This window comes from Geospiza fortis, unplaced genomic scaffold (assembly GCF_000277835.1).
Source record: "Geospiza fortis unplaced genomic scaffold, GeoFor_1.0 scaffold281, whole genome shotgun sequence".
NCBI classification, from domain to species: Eukaryota; Metazoa; Chordata; class Aves; order Passeriformes; family Thraupidae; genus Geospiza; species Geospiza fortis.
This window is the reverse complement of record NW_005054340.1, coordinates 1,790,508-1,814,929: the sequence shown is the minus strand read 5'-3', so window position 1 is coordinate 1,814,929 and position 24,422 is coordinate 1,790,508. Positions and strand designations below refer to the sequence as shown.

At 34.7% G+C, this 24,422-nt stretch overlaps 1 protein-coding gene across 1 annotated transcript in view; it reads left to right on the top strand.

Annotated features, from left to right (window-relative positions):
• DNAH5 (dynein axonemal heavy chain 5) overlaps positions 1–24,422 on the top strand; it is a 115,845-nt gene that overhangs the window by 85,374 nt on the left and 6,049 nt on the right. Inside the window, 18 exon segments of the mRNA XM_005431686.1 lie at positions 30–206; positions 2,873–3,076; positions 4,462–4,641; positions 5,517–5,654; positions 6,248–6,383; positions 7,820–8,136; positions 9,381–9,536; positions 9,972–10,154; positions 14,787–15,030; positions 16,025–16,139; positions 16,602–16,792; positions 17,623–17,744; positions 18,516–18,665; positions 20,271–20,516; positions 21,780–21,999; positions 22,604–22,809; positions 23,563–23,766; positions 24,230–24,422. The exon segment at positions 24,230–24,422 is cut by the window's right edge and continues 18 nt beyond it. Coding sequence (XP_005431743.1) covers positions 30–206; positions 2,873–3,076; positions 4,462–4,641; positions 5,517–5,654; positions 6,248–6,383; positions 7,820–8,136; positions 9,381–9,536; positions 9,972–10,154; positions 14,787–15,030; positions 16,025–16,139; positions 16,602–16,792; positions 17,623–17,744; positions 18,516–18,665; positions 20,271–20,516; positions 21,780–21,999; positions 22,604–22,809; positions 23,563–23,766; positions 24,230–24,422 — 3,382 coding nt within the window.

Sequence of the window (24,422 nt, the reverse complement as noted above, 5' to 3'; positions counted from 1 at the left end):
TCTGGCGTATGGGTTTTCTCACATTCTAGGTATTGAAAGAAGTTACTGTAAAAGCACAGGCTGCTGAGAATGTGAAGGGTGATGTTCAGAAAGTGAAAGACAAAGCCCAAGCTATTGTAGACAGTATCACAGTTGACAAAGCCATTGCTGAAGAGAAGTTGGAGGCTGCCAAGCCTGCTCTGGAAGAGGCAGAGGCAGCCTTACAGGTTGGTACTTGGACCATGTATAACATTACCACTAAGAACGTGGATGTCTTTGAAAGACAAAATTGCAGGTGCATTGCCTAACTCTTCACTTGACAGAAAATAAATGCATGTATTTTGAGGCTTTTTGGGTTCCCTTTTGTTTTTCTTTTTTCACATGAGTACCAACCCCGAAATAGTCAGTTTTCAAAAAAGGGCAAGTTTTAACTTTCTTTGAAACTGTAATTTGAATGTATTTATCTTTGTCTGCTCAGCTGACTTAATAGGAGGAAGTGCTTCAAGACATTTTGCTGTGAGCAGTACTAGTGGAATCTGAAATATACCTGTTAGATGCTAGCAGGGAGCTCACATCTCAAGAAACAGAAAAGTATGAAGAAAATACCTGAAGGATAGACAAACCTCAAAGGGTTTTTGTAGATTTGCTGGAAATTACACCTTTCCATTTGAGACGCTGCCAGCAGTTGTGATGGTTAAAGACTTATTTGAGGGAATGGCATGATTAGCTTTGAAATCTAGTGTAGAAGAATATTTATGGATCTTCTGAATGTAAGACTTCACTTTGAATGAGAGATGTTTAACAGCCTCTGACTGCCATGATGCTTAAAGGACAGAGTGCAAAAGTCTAAATGAAGGTTGACCTGACAGCTGGGAAGAGTGAAATATGGGAGAAGATTTGCATTATAAGACCTTGATAAATAGCCACAGGAAAAAGGTTAAGGAGCTAACAACAACAAAACAGCAAACCTGGTAGTGGGCAAGCATTCTGACAGGTGAAAAAAAAAGCAATGTTAATTAGTCAGCATCTACAGTATAAAGAGGGCACCAGTATCATGTGGACCTGTACTTAATAAAGGTTACTTTCTGCTTTTGACTTAAATGGCTGAACCAAAACAATACTGCTCTTCTTGAAATGCAGGGTGCTAATAAATGAAAACCTGATTTCAAGAAAAAGCAACACTGGTATTATTGTAAAACTTCTCAATGGGAAAAAGTATTCGGGCTTAATCTTGAATTTCTTGAATTTTCTCTAATAAATTGCTTTGCCTATGTCTAAAGGGGAAAGGCAAACTATCGTAAAAAGAGACCTAGAAGAATGTGTCTATGTATTCTTGGCATGCATTCATTCATTCATTCATTCACTCCCTTAAGCAAGAATCTTCTCTGTATGGGTCTGCATCTTTCAAAAAATGAATCTCATAATCATTATAGATTTGCAAATTCGAGCTAGGGATTCCTATAGTAGAATTCTGCTTGCAGAGTAGATAAATGCCTATTAAAATATTTGATAACTAGAAAGGTCATTACCAGATGAAAAAAAAGTGATTAGCTATTTTACTCAATTTTTAATATAATTTAAGAATGATAAATGCTACATTAAGAGAAAGGTAGGTACACAACGTGTTATAAGCATTTCTAAACATATAGTGAGATTAGTTTGAGTAAGAATTGTCAGAGTTCAGTAAAACTTTATTGCACTTTGCCCTGTAATAAAAATAGCGCATTAAATGCATAATTATAAACAAGTAAATAAATAAATAAAATTTAAATGTAAAAATTTTGCCAAAATTTGTATGTTAGCAAAAAAAAGGCTGAGCTGAATTTCCTAAGAGTCACAAAGAAACACTGATTAAACTTTTCACTCAGATATCTGGAAAATCTCTGGTGAATTATTTGGTGCACACTGAACTCAGCAAGCAGGAACATATTAAAGGGAAAGAAAGGGCTGGCAGAGGGAAGGCGACCTGGGTAGTCTGCAGTGCTTTGAAGTCCCTTTATTGAAGTACAGACACAAGTAATTAAAATCTGCCTTCATGAATTCCCAGTGAGGTGTGTGCTAGGCCAGAAGCAAGATGTCACGGCACTCACAGTAATCTGTTGCTTACTGTTTGGGCTGTTGTGTACTTGGACTGATTAAACTGCCTGTAAATAAGCAAAGCTTCTGCTCAGAGTTGTGTGTGTTGTAGGAGCAGGTCTGCCCATCAGCTGTTCCCATTGTTTAGTGGTTTTGTTTCTTTGTATGGGGTGCAGTAAATGCTTCTGCTCAAATCAATTCTTCTCTAAGGAGACATCTTCAGCAGATTTTTCTGAGAAGTCTTTTCCGATTCATGGCGTAGAGCTATGAGTTACAGTGTTAGACTTACACCCTAGGCTTATTTAGCCTTACTTATTAAAGCCTATGTTTTCATACCTTATTATAATATATTTTTCTTGCAGGCCTGCTTCTACACCAGGAGTATTCCTGGTAAGAAGTATTAGAAGGTACAAACATATGCATATACCAGTTTCCTTAATTTACCTTCATTTGCTGGCTGTCTACAGAAAGTATGTCCTTTCTAGATAAAGTTTCTAGTCAATATGTTCACATTTAAAAAACAAAATTTCAAGATATTTCTGGTTTGCTCTTTTTTGTTGTCAAAACAGTTCATGGTGGTTTTGAGTTTTAAGGTGCTGCTGTGGAGGTGCTGTGCTGAGGTTTCCTAGGACTTGATAGGAGATGGTAGTGAAAATCTGATTGGGGGCGGTCCTTCTGTCTTCATGCTTTTTATAGATAAAATAACGTATATAGTTTTTTTCCTCGCATTGATTAATACTGTTGGTGAGCTTATGCTCCGTGTTTGATTAACTAAACAGTAGCAGTAATTGCTTTGCCCTTTGTTTTCAATTCCTAGACAATAAAACCTGCAGACATTGCCACGGTGCGCACCCTGGGCCGGCCGCCTCACCTCATCATGCGCATCATGGACTGCGTGCTGCTGCTCTTCCAGCGCAAAGTCAACCACGTCAAAATTGATCAGGAAAAATGCTGTACTGTCCCGTCGTGGCAAGAATCACTGAAGCTGATGACAACAGGAAACTTCTTACAGAGTCTACAGGTGCTTGTGCAGCCTTTTGCTTTTTTTATTTATTTTATTTTTATAATGTAAGAAAATGAGGGACAATGTTTTCTCTGGTGTTCATAGGAGAACAAATGTGCAAGGGAAATCACACAATAGATCTGAAATGTTAAGGGCTTAAAAATAAATATGTCAGAATGAAATAAACTTTAATCCTACTTGCAAATTCATGTTCTAAATCAACTATAATTTTTCCTAAGTAAGGCAATGAAATTGTTTTAGGTGACAAATGACTCAAAGCTTGAAGCTTTGAGTTTGGATAGCCATTTGGTTTGGATAGCCATTACTTATCTGTTTCATTAAACTTGATAACAAACATCTTTTTTTCTGGTATTTAACTTTCGATTAATTTTCAACATTTCAGCTTGTGCTCTGGTTTGGAAAAGCATAGATGGTTATTAGGATGAACACAACCAGGACTTTTTAAAATGGGGGATTTTTTTGGTTCACAGGATTTGTCTAGGGCAATGGAAAGACTAACTAACTGGTAAATAAATTCCTTTTCATAACTTAAACTAATAATATTATGATTAGTCTAGTTGGAATGAATGGTATATATTCCTGCTCCACTGAGTGTTATCATTCCTGATTTCTGCATTTTGAGTTTACTTAATTTGTCACTGGTCTAGTAGGAGGCTTGACCTGCTTTGTTTGGTTGGTAGTGGCATGGATGCTGTTTATGTAGTATTCACATTGCATCTACTAGTAAAGGTTTTTGATTTTCTGTAGGACTCCAACATTTAATTTTGCTTGTGCTTAATTAAACCCATTTGTGCTTCAGGGAACAGCTGTTTTTCAAGTTTGTCTGGGATTGGCTTTCATTATACATTGTAAATAAATTTGAGGGAGAAAATGGAGAGCTTTTCAGGAGGAAAAAGGAAAGAGTAAAAATAAATTCTTTAAAAATGGAATACATTCCAGTAATTAGACAAGGTAATTTAAGGGTACGATAGATGGCTTGACCTTTGAAAGGACTGTCTTGCAGAATGTGTTTTTGAACTAGAGTTTAGCTCTTCATTTTCTTTTTGAAGATTGTTTAAACTTATTCTGTATTAAGCAAAATGAAATTTTTAGCAGGACCAGTGATATTTTGAAACAATGATTAGCTGTGTAAAAGGAATAGTGAGTGTGAGATAGCAAAGATCATAAATGAAAGCAAACATTTTTTCCATTTTGTAAGTATATATGACAGTGGAATGACTTTGTAAAGGTCTCAAAGATACATGTGACAAATAATTTCTTATAAGTTGTTTATAAGTAACACTTGTGATCTTTCTAGTGTTCTATGTGTTCTGAAATACATGTAAATATCATTTACACTTACTGCATATATTTTATATCTTGCACTTTGAAAATTTTTTCAGCAATTTCAGAAAGACACAATTAATGAAGAAGTGGTAGAACTTTTGAGCCCTTATTTTGAAATGGTGGACTACAACATTGAGACAGCTAAGAGAGTATGTGGGAATGTTGCTGGCCTGTGCTCATGGACGAAAGCTATGGCAGTATTTTTTTCCATCAACAAAGAAGTATTACCTTTGAAGGTTTGTCTGTTTGTCAGCCAAAGACATCCTCTGCTCCTTCTCATCCTCACCTGTTTACACTTGAGGACTTCATCTGTGGGAAAGTTCATCTGCCTTGTTTTAACTGGTGGTTCCCTCTTTCAAAATTTATTACCTTGAACACTGTACTTCTACAATTAAATATATTTCAAATGTACTTCCACTCGTACATTTGAGTTGTCAAAATTATGAAGGAGATGGTGTGATTTTTATGCCTCTGGACCCCTACTGGATGGGATTAAAGCATCTGTTATCTAGTTAAATACACTACTGCAATTGCTCTACATTAATTTAGAATTAAGTAGAAAAAAGCCTTGAGATTTGGTTTCCTTTACTGTTCCAGATGTCCGTTCATAAGAAGATTGTACAGATACTCTTCATCAGTGTTAGGCAGAGAGAAAAAAAACAGGCCTAAGTAGTTAGAATGAAAGTCAGGAAGAACATGGTAACAGAGAATAGCTAGTATTATAATGGGAATGACTGAGAAGGTAGCAAGATTTGTATTTCTGCCCAGCATATTGGTTGGACAAATCAAGTAGACTTCTAGAGGCATCATTCTGTTCTGCAAGCCATGTCAGACTAACTGTTGTGTCATGTGAAGAATGACTGGCATTTCCAGAAGTATTTTTAATTATTTTTTTCTAATTGACATTAAGCCAGCTGTTCAAGTGCAGCTATCTGAAATAAGAATTTAGTTTGTTGTAAAATTCAAATAAAAGGTTTTGCTGAGTTATGAAATCTCTACTGAAGAATTTGATTTGGAAATGTAGTACAAGAAAACTTTCTGAAATATATTATAGCAAATGCTTTAAAATTCCTTGTGTATGAATATGCTTCTATGTTTTTATTCTCTGTAGGCTAATTTAGCAATACAGGAGAAACGCCTAACCAGTGCTATGCTGGATCTGCAGAAAGCTCAAGAAGAACTGGGAGCCAAGCAAGAAGAATTGGATATTGTGCAGGCAGAGTATGAAAATGCAATGAGAGAAAAGCAGGTGAACTGCTGCTCTTCACAGAAAAGAAGCTTCTACTCTTGCTTTAAGGAACACTTAATGAAAGTGTTTTTTCAATTTCACTATTATTCCTCATTGATGGACAGCACATAAGAAATAGATAGTACTTGAATACTGCCTCTCTGCTTTCTACCTCTCTCCTTTGCCTCTGATCCTCTCCCCTCTTCCCTCCCACCCCCTCAAAAACTATTTTATTTGTATTTTTATTCAGTGCCTCCTACTGTAACTTCAAGTTCTGCGTATGCTATATATGTATAATGTATTTGAAATTCTGAGTAGAATTCCCCAGAATGAATAAGTATCAAGAATTTTACATGCTATTCAACAACTGCACCAAAATAAAAGTTAAGAACAGAAATATTAAAATATTGTATTGTGTTTCCAGGAGATGTTGATGGTTTGTCCTGATATATTTTTTCCATCTCACTTTCCCTTCTCTGCATGGTGATAGTGATGTTTAAGAATACATTTCTAACCTTTTGTTTATCTACTGGTTTAATGAGGTGTAGAGATTTTTTCTGGCCTATCAGATATATGACTGTAAGCAATTTCTCTTGGTGCATGGTTTTCTCTAGACTTTGCTGGAAGATGCTGAGCGTTGCCGACATAAAATGCAAACTGCCTCAAGTCTTATAAGTGGTTTAGCAGGTGAAAAAGAGAGGTGGACAGAACAGAGTAAAGAATTTGCCATGCAAACAAAGAGGTTGGTTGGTAAGTTTTTATCCAAACTTTTGAATTTGGAAGCAAGTTGTTTGAATTATGAGTAGTGAAACTGAAAACATTTGAAATGTCAAATTTTTCCTTTGTGTCTTAGATCCCTGTCTCAAAAACAAGGGTAATTGTTTTAATTTCCTTGCTAAAGCTCTGTTAGATGAAAAATAAATGTAAGGCTAAAGTTCATATTTAAAAAGAAAAGATAATGGACGCTGTGGATGTAGTGACACTAAAATTTTAATTTGACTGATATTTGTAAGTAACAGTCCAAAGAGAGTAATGTGTTAGCAAGTGCCTATAAAATGTGTATGAGAATATATATTGAGGTGAGGAAGACTGATACTCAGACACTGACATTTATATGTAGAAATCAATATTTTTAACTGCAGTTACTAATGTTCATATGAATTTGCTTCTTAGAAGATCATTATTATTTTTTAAATTTACACTTGTAAACTAAAGTACTTTGTAATAAATAATTGGTTCATTAGTTAGATCAATAAATGAAATTTATCTTGTCATTTACTATAGGCTAAACTTTCTTCTCTGCTTTTTACCTTGAAAGGCTGCAGAAAGCAGCCTTATTGTATTATAGTTGTATTATAGTAACTAAGTTGTGTTTTATTTGCTGCTATAGTATATACGTGTGTATTAATTTATTAAAAATCTGGCATACCTTCCCCACGGATTCATCTTATTTCTTTTATAGATAACTTGAAAATGCCCAAAAAATACTAGGGCTCAGTATAAAAGTATGATATCTTCTCCAGTTTAAATTTTGCATTCTTATTTTCAGAGGTACAAAACCCCCTCAAACTATGGTGTCACGAACTTTAGGGGGAAAATTTTGAAACTGAACAGAAGATTAAAAGTTGTCACACTTAATACCTCCATAATGATGTCTCTGGCACTTTTTATTACTGGTACTCATCACTGTAATTGATTTACAGTAATTTAATTGAATTAGTACTTATAAGGATTTCCACTCCACCCCCCCACAACTCCCCCAACACGCACACCCCCCCCAGTTGTTTAAGCCTGTTCTTAGGAACGCACAAGGAAATGATGAAACTTAAAGTTTATGATTAATTTCTCTCTGCCATGTCCTGCTTGTGCAGGATCTGGTGTTTGGAATAGCGTTACATGTGTGAGTTGACTTTAACAAGCTGCCAGATGCTGATCTCTTGATTCCTACAATTGCATAGTAAGAACATGTAAATGTAGTCTCTACTGAAATGCACCATTGTCGTGCCATGCAATGAGCCTTGAAAAAAAGATTGATTTGCCTTCTTTATGGGTCAAAGTGTGTTCTTCAGTTACCAGCCAAAACATGTAGCAACTAGTGAAGGAAACAGCTTGTTCATTAATAGAATAGGCAAAGTTATAAAGCTTTGGTTTGTTTTGGTTTTTTTCCCCTCCTTTTTCTCTTTCAGGTGATGTACTCTTGGCTACAGCTTTTCTGTCCTATTCTGGTCCTTTTAACCAAGAGTTCCGCAGTCTGCTGTTAAATGACTGGCAAATGGAAATGAAAAGGCGAAAAATTCCTTTCCGTAACAACTTGAACCTCATAGAAATGTTGACTGATGCTCCAACTATCAGTGAATGGAACCTGCAAGGATTGCCAAATGATGACTTATCCATACAGAATGGAATCATTGTCACTAAAGCATCTCGTTATCCTTTATTAATTGATCCACAAACACAGGGTAAAATTTGGATTAAAAATAAGGAAGGAAGAAATGACCTTCAGGTAATAGAAATGCTTGTGCTTTCATGATCCCTAAAAACTCTTAGCATACAACCATTACAATTCATTGATTTGCCTAATGCTTAGGAAATGAACATTTATACAAAAGATCTGGTTTGAATATAAAGAATATCTCAGATATATTTTAGTGGATTTAAGATTTGACTAGAGGTGGGAGTGTATCCTTTAGTGCCAGTGACTCCATTTGTTTAATGAATTTATTTTAATGGAACATAAACTTTGGAAAATAGGCTGGATGGGCAATGCCTGGTAATAAATATGTTTTCAGAGTAATGTAAGTGTTAGGAAAAAAACACCAACTAGTTGATTAGTACAATTTCATGTAAGTGCTTATAAATGAAAAGTCACAGCAAGATATTTTTTCATATTTTAATCAGAAATTATTGTTAATTTTTGTTGTCTTGTTATGGATGTCAGCTGCTAAGTGCTCCGCAAATAGACAGGGAAGATGTAGTGCTACAATGTACAGTCTGAGGCAAGACACACAAATTCAATTCAAACAAGAAAATATGAGGAATTCCTGCAATTATGATTACACCAATAAACCAGCTTTAAAAAAAATTCCTGAAATCCATAAAAGTAGTTTGAGGTGTGATAATAGAGTGGCTCTTGAAAATAACTACCACTTTCATGCTGATTGTTATCTAGGTGTGGAAAACTTTAATGGCTGCTTAGTTATGATAAAAATGGTTATTAGTTTGTTTACAACTCTATTAAAGTCTAAGCTGAATGTGCTCTTTGAACATGTTGAAAATCCCAGTTATATTTGGGACTATTTAAAGCAAAGGTTTATTAAGGTCCTGTTCCATATAAACGTCTAATTTTCAAGGGTGGAAAAAACCACAGAAAAATACTTATCTTGGAATTGACCCTGCTGCAGTTTGACTTGGAGATGTTATCCAAGATAAAATTGAAGGTGCTAAAAGGTTCCTGTGAATTTTTCCTGTGAAATTCTTGAGTAGTTGCACTCATAGGATATCAAAATTGGAAGTGCTGCTTTTCTTCTACCTTTGCAGCTAAAAAATAGAACTTTGCATTCCATGAGATCTGGCAATAGGGTATGCTGATTTTACCTTTCCTTGAGGTCACAATCTTTGCATTAATACTAGTCTACTCCCAGTTTCATTGCTTTTGGCAGTACTTTAAAGAAAATGAAATAATTTATAAATATCAAACTAAGAAAAAGATTGGTAAAAGGGCATAAGGTATTGCATTTCTGTTTTCAGATCACTTCTTTGAATCACAAGTATTTTAGAAACCATTTAGAAGACAGCCTTTCTTTGGGAAGACCTCTTTTAGTAGAAGATGTTGGAGAAGAGCTGGACCCAGCACTTGACAATATTTTGGAAAGAAACATCATTAAAACAGGTTCAGCCAACAAGGTAAAAATAAAACAAGTGAGCAAACATATGGAAATTCTACTTTCTTCCCTTCCCCTCCCCACAACCTCTTCTTAGCAAAATAACTCCTAATAAATATAGGATTGTAAAAAATTAAACTTATTAAACTTGATTAATTCTAATGAAAGAAAAAATAAGGTAGGGTTTAAGCTGACAAATGGTTTATATGTTTAAGGCATAGAGTTCCTTATTCCTTTGCTTATGACAATGTTTAGAAGTTGAAATCATTTTTGAATGGGCCATTTAAGGTGGTCCTTGACTAGTCTCAACAAATTGTTTACATCAGATGTATGACTTAAAACTGGATTTTTATGCCTTTAAGCAGAAAAACGTAACCTTTTTTCCTATATGCAGTATCTGAAAAAGTGTGTATTGACTCTTAATATTTCAAGACTTGTTTTTAAAATTTTTCTTGAGGTCAAAGTTGGTGATAAGGAAGTGAATGTTATGAGTGGCTTCAGACTTTACATTACTACAAAACTGCCAAATCCATGTTACTCTCCTGAAATTAGTGCTCAAACCTCCATCATTGACTTTACCGTAACCATGAAAGGTCTTGAAAATCAACTCTTAGGCAGAGTCATTCTCACAGAGAAGCAGGTAAAAGAATTTATTGTATCTTTTTTCCTGTCTGTAGTTCTTATATTACCTGTAGAATGTTTTACTTTAATTTATTACTCTCTATTCCCATATTGCAAGGTAACTTTCTGGGTCTCTCCATTGTGATTATTCTTGATATAACCTATTTGTAATGGTTTAAAAAGTGGCACAGAAGCAATTGACTCATTCATGTGGAAGTTTCTCTGTCTCTTTATTGTTGCAACTGTACTGTATTAACCTTATTTTTCTTGCCTCAATGAGTTATAACCTCATGAGAATGGCCTGTGAAAAGCAAAAGGACCTGAAATCAAAACTGATGTTCTGTCTACAAACCCTGGAGGTCATGGCAACATAACCTAATGCAAAGAATTCAGGCTTAGTTACTTCCTTGCTCCAAGGGAAAATGGGCCATCTACTGACATACATTTTGACATAGCAGATATATTAGTTGAGGAAGTCCAGGTTCAAGATGCCAGTCCCAATCAACCTGCAGTTCTGGAGGGAGGCTGATTGGTACCATTTTAACTATGGAACAGCTAAGCCCTGTAGCTGTAAGGTCAGGCAATGTTCATGTCATAAGAAACACTATGCAGCTATGACTGTGTATTTACTGCTGTATTTACTGAGATTTTGGCAATAGTTCCAGTTTACCTTCACTAGAGAGGAATGACAGAAATATCTTTGTTTCCTTATTGTGGCATCTGTTGAGGTTCTCCTGTCCTTCCAACACCTCTCTCTGCCTCGCCAGTGTAGGATTTTTCTTGTTAATAGACTCATTGTCTTGTTCGCATTGAGTAGTTGCATTTCATTCCCAAACAGTGCATGGATCTCATGAGAGAAATCACACTCAATCTGTTAAGTTCTGTTTTTTGTCAGACAGCTTCATTGCACCATCAGCTTCTCTTCAACCACTGACAGCTTGTCAACCCACTCTGTAATGAAATTATCACTGTCTATCTAAAACATGCTGTGATGTGTATATTCACAAAGCCTTATGCCAAACTTCACTTCTTCGGCCTTGAAATACAGTGCATTCCTCCAGGAGAGTCAGTTTATCAAATTCCTCCAGTCATTGCTGTTGCTGTATGCTTGCTTGGAAGACACAGAAAGGGAGGAGCTTGACTTTTCTTAGAGGAGTCAAGAAGTAGATGGAGAAGTAGCACTCAGGTTAGAACATGAAGAATTCTGATTAGATATTAGGGAAAAAATAATTACACTGAAAATGTCAAACCCTGGAGTAGATTAATCAAGGATTTTGTGGAATTTCTGTTCTTGGAAGGGTTCAAGCTTCACCTGGACATTGCCCTGAGCAACCAAGCTGTTTAGGTCCGAGCAGGGGTTGAACTAGTTAATTTCTGTAGGTGCCTTCCAAACTAAAATTATTCCACTATTCAATGACCTCTTTGTCACTAAGTGGGAATGTCTAATAAATGGACATAGAGTGCTTTCTCTACCAGCTTCTCAGGGTGTTATACTCACTACTGTTTTGTTTGAAACCAGCTGGGTATATTTCCTCTAGATAAATGACAAATGGACCACTTGACAGGCAGGGGAACTTGTACAGAATATACTTACCATATTGCAGTTTTCTTGGCCTCTCTTTATACACCTTGTGGTTCAAGGTTTCCTGAGGAGTTAATTTGAATACATCACACCATCCAAGCACTTTCCTATGATGTCTAATGATGCATCTTTGGGAATTTGGGGGTTTCTCACATAAGTGTCTGGATTCTTACTACCTTTTGTAGCCTTTGGTAGGAGAGTGGTGGAATTATTTTACTGTGAGACAGTTTGCCAAATGATTTGAGCAGTATGACTGCTTGGTGATATCCACTGCTACACTGAAATCGGAGTTCTTTAAGATTTTTATGTATATTTCTATCCTTCTTCCCATTCTACCATCTCTTATATGGTTCTGATCTTAGAATGAATGAGGTTTAGACCTCCAGCAAGAAAAAGGAGTTTTTACAGCATGGTATTTAAGGTTTCTGCAAAGTCTGACTCTCTGTTGCCTGCTATGCCCATTAAAAGAATCTTTGTCACATATATCTCACAGAATTACCTGTTTACTGATAGGAACACTGGTACTCATTTCATATTTTCCATTAGAATGTTAAACCAATTGTAAGATGCAAGTGAAGCATAAGGTCAAGGGCAGCTGGTATATCTGTATAAAGTTGATTCTACTATATTTCTTGGAATAATAGGATTGGAGAGAATTGATATATGTCTGAAGGTAGTATAACTTATGATATTTTAGTGATATCGTTATTTGATAGATTGGCTGTTATGTAACTTGACAAAAAAACTTGTTTATTTAGTATCATAGGTAAGTCAGATTAGTAGTGGAATTATAATATGCAATAACTCTTTATGGCTTTTTGAATTTTTGCATTCATATATCAAGACTTTTCCTGGAAAAAAGCTCAACTTTTGTAAGGAATAGTTGATGCAAATTCCTTTACTTGTGAATCATTTTGTGACAGGATGATATAAGCTATGTAGCAGCTTTCATATTTTATTAATATTAATAAGAAATAGCATTCTTTGGTACAGTTGGTAAAATGTCATCTGCTTGTGAAAGGAACTCTGTAAAACTGGATTTGAAATAGCCTCTGGTGCAAGTTCCTTGAATTTATGTGTGTGGTAACTTGGCTTATTTTTTCTGCATCCTTAGTGCTATGACTGGAAATTTTTGAAGATATGAAGAAAGCTTTCAACTGTTTACACTTCCTGATCTGCAAAAAGCATTTTAAGAGCTTAATAGACAATTTTTTTTTTCATTAAGGCTTTCATCTAGGGCTACTTAATTTTAGCATGGTTGCTCTGTTTCGAGCTTATTTCTCAGGCTCTTCTTGTGAGGAGAATTGCTTTCTGTTTTTATGAAGCATTGAAGTCTAAAGTATGTTTAAATTTTTGAACTGAGCTCAGCAAAACATGAAATTTAATTTGGTGCAGTGTGTTAATTATTATATTTAATTGGATGGTAACTTTCTTTCAATGCTATTTTTTTAAAAAAAAGTTCCTGCTTCATCAAACTTGCATGAAAAAAATGCTTCATGAAACTGTTACCTGTTTTTCTTCAGTTCCATGAAGCAGCAGTTGATTCAAATGCAGATAACTCTAGTTTTCTTGTCTATTTTCATAAGTTTTTGTTGAATTTTTTAATAAGTTATATTGTATTTACATTATTCTAAAATGATTCTAAATATTTTCTTCATTATGATGATTATGATGTTTCAATATACCAAGAAAAAACTCTAAATCTGATAATAATAAGATGGTTAATTTCCTTTTTAAGGTAAAAGGGCATTCTTTAAAACAAATAATTGCTTGAATTAGGAATGTAGGAGGAGAATGCAGGTTGAGAAGACCAGAAGTTTAGAATGTGGAAAAAAAAAATTTCAAAAGTTGTAAATGTTTTTCAAAGCTGTATAAATGAAGGCTACTCAAATGGGGGAGTAAAACCTTTCCTTTAGCCTTGATAAGGGTTCAGGTCCATTATGTCTCTTGTGCTATATGAGAGATCATGTATTTCTTAGTACTGTCCCTATTTCTTTGGAATATTATCAGCCAGTCAGCAACATGGAAATGGACTTGGCAATGGGCATAGCAGGCAACAGTGAACACGGAACTTCCAAGTTTGGAGAGATATTGTTAAAATTATTAAGATATTTGTAAGCTTTGTGAAGTATTTATCTAGACAGGTATTTATCTATATTTATCTAGACAAATATTTCTACCAACTGGCTCACTTACTGTTCATTTGTAAGATTCATATTACCCTTATCTTACAAAAAAGCTCTTAACCCATTCTCTCTTTTTTCTTTCTTTTTACTTCACTGTACTGAAACATTTAGTTATACTTCAGTAAAAGATTTTTATCTCTGAGGGACTAATTTATATTAAGTTTTTAAAGGTTAATTTTAAGAATGAACTGAAAGGACTGTTATAGCTGAAAAATATTTTTCTATAGATTTAAAATAGCTGTTTTTTTAATGTAAAACTCTTGATTAACGGTCATCCATCTTCTATATTTGGGCACTGGAAAAGAATCTAGGTACATTAACCACCCAGATTATATTATTAGATGTATAAAATAAATAATTCTAGTGTAATAATTCATACTTAATCAATGAAGCATTTTAGTGAGAGGCTGAAATTATCCCTGTTTGATGGAGGAGTATTGGCACTTCTTGAAATGTCTGATGCTTGATTTGATGACTAAGCATGGCTATTGAAACTGTTTTCAGTATGGCAATTGTAATGCAAGGCATAAATGAGGATAAGATTACATGGAGGGGAATAAAGTCCTATGTCTGGAATGATGTATGCATTTGTCTTTTCTGAAACAGAAGACAAACAATTGTGAACTTGTTATTCTTTTAGGGCATGATACAAGCATCTTCCATAATATTAGTAGAAATTATTTGTTAATGTCTACTTGTATAACAGACTCAGATTCTAGTAAGGTATCTTGTGTTAGAAATACCACTGAAATTCTTTCCCCAAATTAATACAGTTGGTCTTGTTCTACACTGTTTTAGGAGGATCAGTATTTTTAAGCTAAATTTTTTTAAATTATTTTTGACTGCTCTTCTGTTTCCCAAACATTACCATGTAATCCAATAGGAATTAGAGAAAGAAAGAACTGATCTTATTGAAGATGTGACTATGAACAAAAGGAGGATTAAAGACCTAGAAGATAACCTTTTATTTCGACTTACAAGCACTAAGAGTTCCCTGGCAGATGATGAGACTCTACTAATTGTATTGAGCAACACTAAGAAGACTGCTGAAGAAGTAACACAGAAACTGCAAACTTCTGCTGAAACTGAAGTACAGATCAATTCAGCCCGCGAAGAGTACAGACCTGGTGAGTGAAGGTAGTCAGAGAAGACAAATAGCTAGACCATATTTTTAAAACATCAATACTTAGAGTAAGAGAAATTGTGGGATGAGATCAGGAAAAGCAAAATTGGTGGGAGAGATCTGTGTTTTCCTGTAAGTAAAATGTATCCAGGAGATGTCCTGTTGAGCTATAATGGAGAAAATAGTCAATGTTACGCCTCATGTGGAATTTACAAAATTGAGTGAATTGTTCTCTTTGTAGACTTCCCATTGCTCTATAAAAAACAAGCATATCAGTCATTAGGGTGTTTAGGTAAGTCTATGTTTGAGTTCAACATGTTGACATTCTTTTACTGAGCTTATATAACATTAAGTACTCTCTATATCTGTTCTGATGAATACTCCACCATTTATCCTTTGGTTATTATAGTCAACAAATTTCATGAGTCTTTTAACTGACAGGTAATAATGTGAAAAAAAACAGGGGGAAAAGTAGTTCTCTGTAATTGCCTGCATTCTACGAAATTTGTAAGATGGTACAGTTAGTGTACCAGAAACATTGTAGATTTTGTAAAACCTTTGCATTTAAAACTGAATGACTACTGAAAAGAAGTTAAATCAGTGCTGGGTAAGTTAAATCAATGTAGTTCATTTGACTTTTATGTGAGTCTTGTAAAAGTCTGTAAAAAGAAATTTGTTTGGATACTTAAACAGTATTTTAAACAGCCATAATTTTTATGTGTTCTGCTGATGATATCAATGTTGCAGATTTCCAAATATGCATGTATTTGAAAACTGGACTTTACACAGTTTACATTAATTACAGAAAATATTTTTTCCCCTGATGTATACATGAGGATAAAATGAATGATTTCATTATTTTTCTGGCAGAAAAGAATAGAGAAACTTGAAGATGTTCAGTTATCATTAGTGTTAAAATCAGTGTACATGTTTTGGAGAGTTAAAGAGTTCTGCTCTGCATTTCTGCTTTGAACAAATTTTTCTTTCCCATTCTTCAGTTGCAACTCGAGGTAGCATCTTGTACTTCCTTATCACTGAGATGAGCATGGTCAATGTCATGTATCAGACATCGCTTCGACAGTTTCTGGGGCTTTTTGACCGCTCCCTAGCCAGGTAATTTAGCTAACAATAAGTGTAATTTGTATTTACCCAGTCCTGGAGGTGCCTGTAGTACAGTAAAGTTTTATTGTAAACTAATATCAGAAAGAAGACTCTTGCTTCTTACAGTCTTGACCAGGAATTGTCAGGTTAAATACCCATAAAACTTTGATAGTTAGCAAGGCAAAGACCCTTCTAATGTACTTACAGTTCTTCAAAATTTATTAGATAATTAAAAACCATTATACTGCATTGATTTTCAGCTGGGCTAAAAGACTTGATAAGAAAGGATTTTTTTGTTGTTGCAGTTCCTTCAATCTGAAAGTTGTTGCCAGTTTGCTGTCTGATATTCTGTTTGTGACCTATTATTTTTCATGTTTTGAAAATACTGAACCATGGCCTTTTTCTTTTGCATAGTATTCCCTTTTATAAAGCCTAAGAAAATCAACTTTCAACTGCAGACCTTTCTTTTAACAGGTCTACCAAGAGCCCTATAACCAGCAAGAGAGTTACCAATATTATTGAACATATGACATATGAAGTATTCAAATATACTGCCCGAGGACTCTATGAGGAGCACAAATTTCTTTTCACATTACTGCTTACCTTGAAGATTGATATACAAAGAAACAGAGTGAAGCATGAAGAATTTCTGACACTTATTAAAGGTGGGAACTATGAATAAATTATAAGGACAGCGCATTATTATGATAGAAAATTTATGTATTTGTATCTTCTAGCCAGCATGCTCCTTCCTTTTGCACATGAGAAACCAGTCAATTGTAAGAATACATGTTTATCATTCTGATCTGGTGACAGACAACATTGTATGGCTGTTCTAACTTATAGCAGCACACTGAATATTGATGAATATATCTTTGTAATCATGAGAATTTGAAGGGAATATTGTTGTCTGCTGCTCAAATATCATCAGGTATGTTTTAACTTAGAAAAATTGTTATTGTAGCAAACATGTTATAGTAACTACAGCAAATAGGAGCAGAAAATGATGCTACCATTTTAAAAGAACATCAGAGTGACATGTTGCATGTGACAAGGTCGGTTTTGGTCTTAACTGCATACAAGCACTGGGTTCACTTGAAAGTTTGGATCAATTTTGTATTAGCTTTTCAAGAGACTTAGTTTACAGGCAGCATTTATTCATGGATTATATGTGTGAATTTTTCCATGTTGAATCTTCAGAATATCTTTTCCCATAAAGCCTTTATTTCCAGGCACATGGCACAAAAAACCAGTAAAGCCTCAAAATAGAAATTGGTCAATACTTCTGTTTAAGGTACATAATATTAAAAAATAATATTAACTAACCAAATTGCAAACTCAGCTTAATCAAATATGGCATGGTTTTGTAAGGTAGAAAACTCCTGTAGCATCATGATTTAAAAACTGGATTATTGTATTTGTTTTTGCCCTCTTATTTTGTTTATTTTTCTTTGTCTCTCCAACAGTACTAATAACTAATTTCAATTTCTTGCAGGTGGTGCTTCCCTAGACCTTAAAGCTTGTCCTCCTAAGGCGGCTAAATGGATTCTGGATATGACTTGGTTGAACTTGGTGGAGCTCAGTAAGCTTGAAGAGTTTTCAGATATTCTTGATCAAGTATGTAAGAGCTTTTGAAAGTTGATCTCTTATTTAACAAGTAATTGTCTGGTAGTTATCAAGCCATATGGTGGAAACCGATTTATTTTATGGAAGAGAAACAAAAGTGGCAGCAAATAGCCACAGTTATGGCCCTGACTGCTTAGCAACCTGTGTTGATATAAAAATTCAGCCACTCCCAGGAAAATAAGAAGAGTGTAGAGTGTTCACACTTTATAAAATTATAATATTTTTGGGTTGGGATTCAGCTTGCCATTACCCAATTAATACATTACAACTTTATTTTTATTCTAGTTATTATGTTATCTTGCATCCCTGTTGTGCTTTCTTACACTATGTTTTATGGTGCTTCTTCCAGTATTTCTCTGGTTACATGGAGTAAACATTAGGGAGAAGGTACATGCTCCACATGCTCTCTCATGTGCAGAACAATTGTGTACTTGCTGTTCTCAAAGCTATGTCTGTGCCTAGCTATCCATATTCTGACATAGCTATGCTGCTGTATCAGACTATAGCGTACTGATTAGTAGCTCCTGTTTTCAGAATATGAATACTCCAGGGTGCTGCGTTCTACAATAGCATACTTATAACCTGATATTTTATCCTATCATTTTCAATAGCCTTATTAAATTTGTGGAAGAATATCTCTAGACAAATGCTTGGGTGCGGATTTCATATCTCTGACTCTCATTAAAAATTTGCGACCTAGTGGCAGTGCAAATATGACTTGTCTGTTTAGTGATATTTGCTTCTTTGATGGTATAATTGCAGATTTCCAGAGAAGAGAAACAGTGGAAGCTGTGGTTTGATAGTAAGAATCCCGAAGAAGAATTGGTGCCTAGTGGCTATGGTCAATCTCTGGACTCCTTCAGACATCTTCTTCTTATCAGATCTTGGTGTCCTGACAGGACCATAGCTCAGGTATATTTATATAGCCTAGATGGTCTATTTAGATATCATTAGAATAATAGTTTTCAGATTGCAGGTTACTATTATGTTATATAATGCTAAACACCTTTTTGCAATGGACCTTTGTTGTATTTTCTGAAATTCTTTTCAGACCATTTATGTATTTGTTACAAGGGCAGTGAAAATAAAATAATTCCAATATATTGAACAAATATTATCCGTTGTGGTGGATATCACTGTGGTGATTTCTGCTGGAATCATATGTGTTTATCCAGATCTTCTTTATTAGTTCAGAAGATACTTTTAGCTGTCCTTGCTTACTCACTAGAATTTTAGAAGTGTCCCCATGTTAGACTGAAGTCAAATATTTTAATGAACTTGACTGGTTGAGGGAAAATTGAAAACAATTTAATTGAGAAAATATTTTTTGCATGGAAGGATTAGAACCACTTTAGAAAAATCTTTAATAAAGTCTGCTCAAAGCTCTCAATTTAAAGACATCTATTAAAAATTACAGAACTGAAATTTATTAAATAGACCTTTTTAAAAGAAAAATAATCTTCTAGGAGCCTATTTTTAACTTTTATGTTCTTTTCCAGTACAAAAGACCGAAAAAAAGATAAAATTATTGGCAATTCAGAGCAATTAATGATGATTTACTGAAATTGGAAGTGTGGTATTAATTTTATTGATAAATATCTTTAGACATTCAGAGAAAATCTCACCAGTAATTGGTGTACTGCAGTCAATATGTTCAGCAGTAAAGATAAAGAATATCTCTATGATGTATGCTATGTGTCTGAAACAGATCACATAAGATTAGTTCCTCTCTACTGTTAATGGGGCAAGGTAAACTTACATCTTTCAATGGTTTTATGAAAACTGATATTTTAGCAAATGTTTAATGCTGAATGTCTTTTGTCTCTGAGAGGCAACCCAGAGGTATTAAAGGGAAGATTTATCTAAGGCAAGAGCTGTGTGTGGTGAAAGAGTACCAGAAAGATCATCTCAGACTGTTTGAAAGAGCCTTTTCTATTTCTTTGTGAAAAAGAACAATAATCTAGAATTTTTAAAGATCAATAAAGAAGGGATAAAAGATGGTTTTCACCTGTTCCTTTGGATTGTCTACTTAGTGATAGTTATTTTAATCATTACTACTGTTAATTCATTGCTTACTTGACTGTGGAGGTGAGAAAGGCCTAAGAGCTTTGAAGCCCATCTTTAGTCCTTTTCTCCTATTTTTCTAGATTTTGATGCTGAGTTACACTGTCTAATGGAGATATCCTTAAATCATTAAAAATTTTCTAAAGTTTTAGAGAAGTTATTATTTTTATTATACTCTAATTATAGTTATTATACATAAAAATACATGCAGATATATGTAATATAATAATTATTTAAAAAAATTAACTGGCTGTATAAGGCTATAAGAAATAACACCTTCAAAGACAGTATGATGTGTTGACATGTAAAAATAAACTTGTTGTGTATTTGTATTTTTGATATAAATTTTTAGCAGCCTTTGGTATTCAGTTGAATTTTTGGTAGCTTTTACACTGGGAAGAAAGCGTTATAAAATGGTTAGGTCACAAGTTAAATTTACCCTTTTTAATATAGGCAAGAAAATATATCACTGACACTATGGGGGAGAAATATGCAGAGGGAGTCATCTTGGACTTGGAGAAAACATGGGAAGAGTCAGATCCACGTACTCCCCTGATATGCTTTCTTTCCATGGGCTCTGATCCTACGGACTCAATTATTGCTTTGGGAAAAAGACTGAAGACAGAAACGTGTTGTGTTTCCATGGGCCAGGGGCAAGGAATCCATGCTCGTAAACTCCTACAGCAGACAATGGCTCATGTAAGCAACAAAAATCTGAATGTTTTTCTCTCTGTATTAAACAGTTAGAAATAAAAATCCTGCCATGAGATAATGTATTTTGGTGGGTAGTTAATGCTGATGCAAACCCCTACATTTATTTATATGAGAGTCCTAAGCAAGAGAACTGTATTTTCACACTCCTTCAATTTGCCTCAACAAGCTTCTTGATACTGTGCGGATGCTTTTCATTGAAAATGGAGTGCTTTTCATATAAAATGGAGTTTTAAGAGTTGATTGCAGACTGATGAACATAGCTGAATCGATTTTTTGGTTTTTTGCTTGTATTACCAGTAAACATTCTTCTGTAGGTATTTCAGATTGTATTTTCAATTTTTTTTATTTTCAGTAATATGGATGTATTTTGTTAAATGAAGAAAATGAATTCCAAATATGCTATTGATAGTTACATAAACTTGGGAAAAACAAGGTAGTATAGCAAGTTATTTCATATTACTGTAGTCTGAATTTGGACTTGTAAGGGACAATCTAAAATTTTACAGGAGGAGGAATTAAAGAACAAAACTATCTGTATAAGAAAGGTGAGATGTTCCAATTTGGCATGCTTTGCACATCAGATGATACTACTGCTATGCCTACTGCTAATGTAAAAATACTGATCTTACTCTCCTGTGCTATGAGCTTCTTTTTATAACCAGTTTTAGTTCTGCTTCAGATTCTTGTTTGATAACTTCTCATAAGGAACTGATTGACCAATCAAATGAGAAGAAACCCATTCAAAAGCAGGGGAAAGGTGCACCTTATATTTAGTTAAAAGAAATGCAGTTACATTCCCTCACTGTCTCACAAGCCCTCTTAGTGAAGAGGTATATGAGATGCCTATATGAGAAATATGGTAATTCATATAAGAAAATTTGATAGCAATAGATTAGTTATGTATGTTTATTTGGTTATTTTCCAAGCCTGGGACCCTTGTGAGGAGCAAGGTTTATCAGATTGCTCTATCAAGCTACTCCTGAGCTCCCTTACCTAAGTCAAAATTTATCCATTTCTATCAGCGCTGTAGTCATGACAAGGCATGTTTTAAATGTATTGAAATGGAAAAGGTAGAGACTATTTGAAAAGACCAGATGAGACAAGTAGGAACCAGTTGTTCAGGTGAAAAAACCAAATAAGCTAACACCATCTTCAGAAGAAGCAGCCCACAGCTTAGCTCCCTTCAAGGAATGATTTCAGTTTTTGAACAACCTTGATAACTTTTAAAATTCTGTTGTTTGAAACTAGGGAGGTTGGGCACTTCTGCAAAACTGCCACCTTGGACTTGACTTTCTGGATGAGTTAATGGACACTGTAATAGAGACAGAGACTGTTCACGAAAACTTTAGACTGTGGATGACAACTGACATTCACAAACAATTCCCCATCAGCCTTCTTCAAATGTCAATTAAGTTTACCAATGAACCACCACAAGGGCTCAGAGCTGGACTAAAGAGAACATACAGTGGTGAGTTCCAGAATGGTAATGATTTAAAATTAAATTTTGGACTGTGATGCTATTGTGTGGTCATGTTAAACTGGTAGTAAATGTAAGCTAATATGAGGAACTGTTCACAATGATGCCAGGGCACATCTTAGTTTTTGTTTTGAAAATTAAGATGATTTGCTGATGTTGTGTTGTCAGAATTAACTGGATAACAAAACAGAGAATGCCTTTTCTCACATGTTGGCTTCTAGTATCTCAGTTCAAAGTGTTTGAATTTTTAATATTCTATCTTTTGGCAGAAAAATGATATGGTTGGCTATCAAGTGCTCTTTACACTACATAAAATAAAGGACAAAGACTCTGTGCAGAAAGCAACTTGATGTGACTTCAACTATTAGTAAATTGTGTTTTTTTTCCTCCTGAAGTTTACTCTTTTAATTTGAACAATTTAATAACATGCTATAAACTATCTCCAGTGCAGAACACTTTGTGGGACAATAATTTATCCTTGGGAGAGGCAGAGAGCCAAGTGAATCTCTCTAGAGTGATATTTTAGCACTGGTTTGAAGTAATTTTGAAAAAGACAATTACAGTGATTCTCATAAAACCCATTTGCAATCAATAGGTGTCAGCCAGGATTTATTAGATGCCAGTAAAATGGTGCAATGGAAACCACTGTTGTACGCTGTAGCGTTTCTGCACTCCACAGTTCAGGAAAGACGCAAGTTTGGCTCTCTGGGTTGGAATATTCCCTATGAGTTTAATCAAGCTGATTTCAATGCTACAGTGCAGTTCGTCCAAAACCACTTGAATCGCATGGATACCAAGAAGGTAATGAATGATTTTGTGGGAAATGTGGACTAAGATGATGGATCTTTCTAGTAGTGGAATGTGTGTAGATGCTTCCTAATAACTGAACTGCTAGAGTGATTTTAACTTATTGGTTTTTCCACAAATATTCAATATTTCAAATATATCTGTCTCTACAGCAGCAGACTTAGACTTCTAATCCAGTGCATGTTTAATTTCTGTATTAACCTCTACATTAAAAAAAGCCTTTCCATCCATCTCAGAAACATAAACCTTAGCAGTATTGACCTTATTTTCAATTCTAATCAAGTCAATTAATTAAAAAGGGATATTTCAAATACTCTTTTGTTTAAATCTATTTCGAGTAAGAATAAGCTTTGCCCCCCCCACCTAACTTTGCAGCATGAAGAAATCAAAAGTTGTTTTAAATGATTATACAAGAATGTCTCCTATGCTTCTCACTTTCATATGGCCAGTTGTCATACAGAGAGGTCTGTGGCAGAGCAAGTTGCAGTTGGCATTTTAAGTGAAAGGAGAATTCAAGTATATCTGTAACCTTGCTATCTTCAAGATCCTCTTGAATTTGTCGGTGAATTCTATTTTGAGAAATTCTTGCAGGTGTTCTGGGAATGCAAGACTATAATGAAAAAGAGTAATAGGAAAGTAACTTTCTTTCAAATGGGACAGACATGGTACATCAGCTGTTTTTACTAAGGCAGGTCCAAGTAATAAGAAGTGGATTAGCTGAAGTCAGTGCTTTCTGCTTGGTTTTAGGGTATCTCTTGGAGTACTGTTTGTTACATGATAGGTGAGATCCAGTATGGTGGTCGTGTGACAGATGACTTTGACAAAAGACTCATGAACACCTTTGTAAAGATTTGGTTCAGTGAAAACACATTCAGTCAGGAATTCAGCTTCTACAAAGGATACAGCATACCCAAATGTACTATGGTGGATCAATACCTTCAGTACATACAGGTTGGTAAATGAAAGCTAATCACTTGTTTCTCATAAGTTCCTGATTCCCTATAATTTTTCTCTTTTTTCTGAGTACCTGTATTTTGTCTTTCATTCACCGATTTTTAAACTGATTTCTAGCAGTTTGCATATCTATTAGTGACAACTAATTTTTGTTATCAATGCTATCATCTTCATGTCAGTAAATTTTCTCGCGTTTTGCTTGTGGGACATACCTAAAGGCACAAAGTTATTAAAGGGGGCAAAGAATGGAGTCCAAACATTGGATACAACCTCTTTGAAATAAAAGGTCTAGATATATGAGAGTAAAAATCAAGGCTTTTTTCCCTGTTTTTTATTTGGTTTTGTTGTGTGTTGAGTTTTATGGGCGGGGGGGTTGTTTGGGGGATTTTTTTTGAGGATTTTTTTTTAATGATTTGCTTCTAAATCTCCAGTTGTACTCTTTTTATGTTTTACTATGTAGAGCCTTCCTGCTTATGACACACCAGAAGTGTTTGGTTTGCACCCCAATGCAGATATCACCTACCAAAGTAAAGTTTCCAGAGATGTATTGGACACGATCCTCAGTATTCAGCCTAAAGATAGCTCTGGTGGAGGAGGTGAAACTCGAGAGGCAGTTGTAGCCAGACTGGCTGATGATATGCTGGAAAAACTTC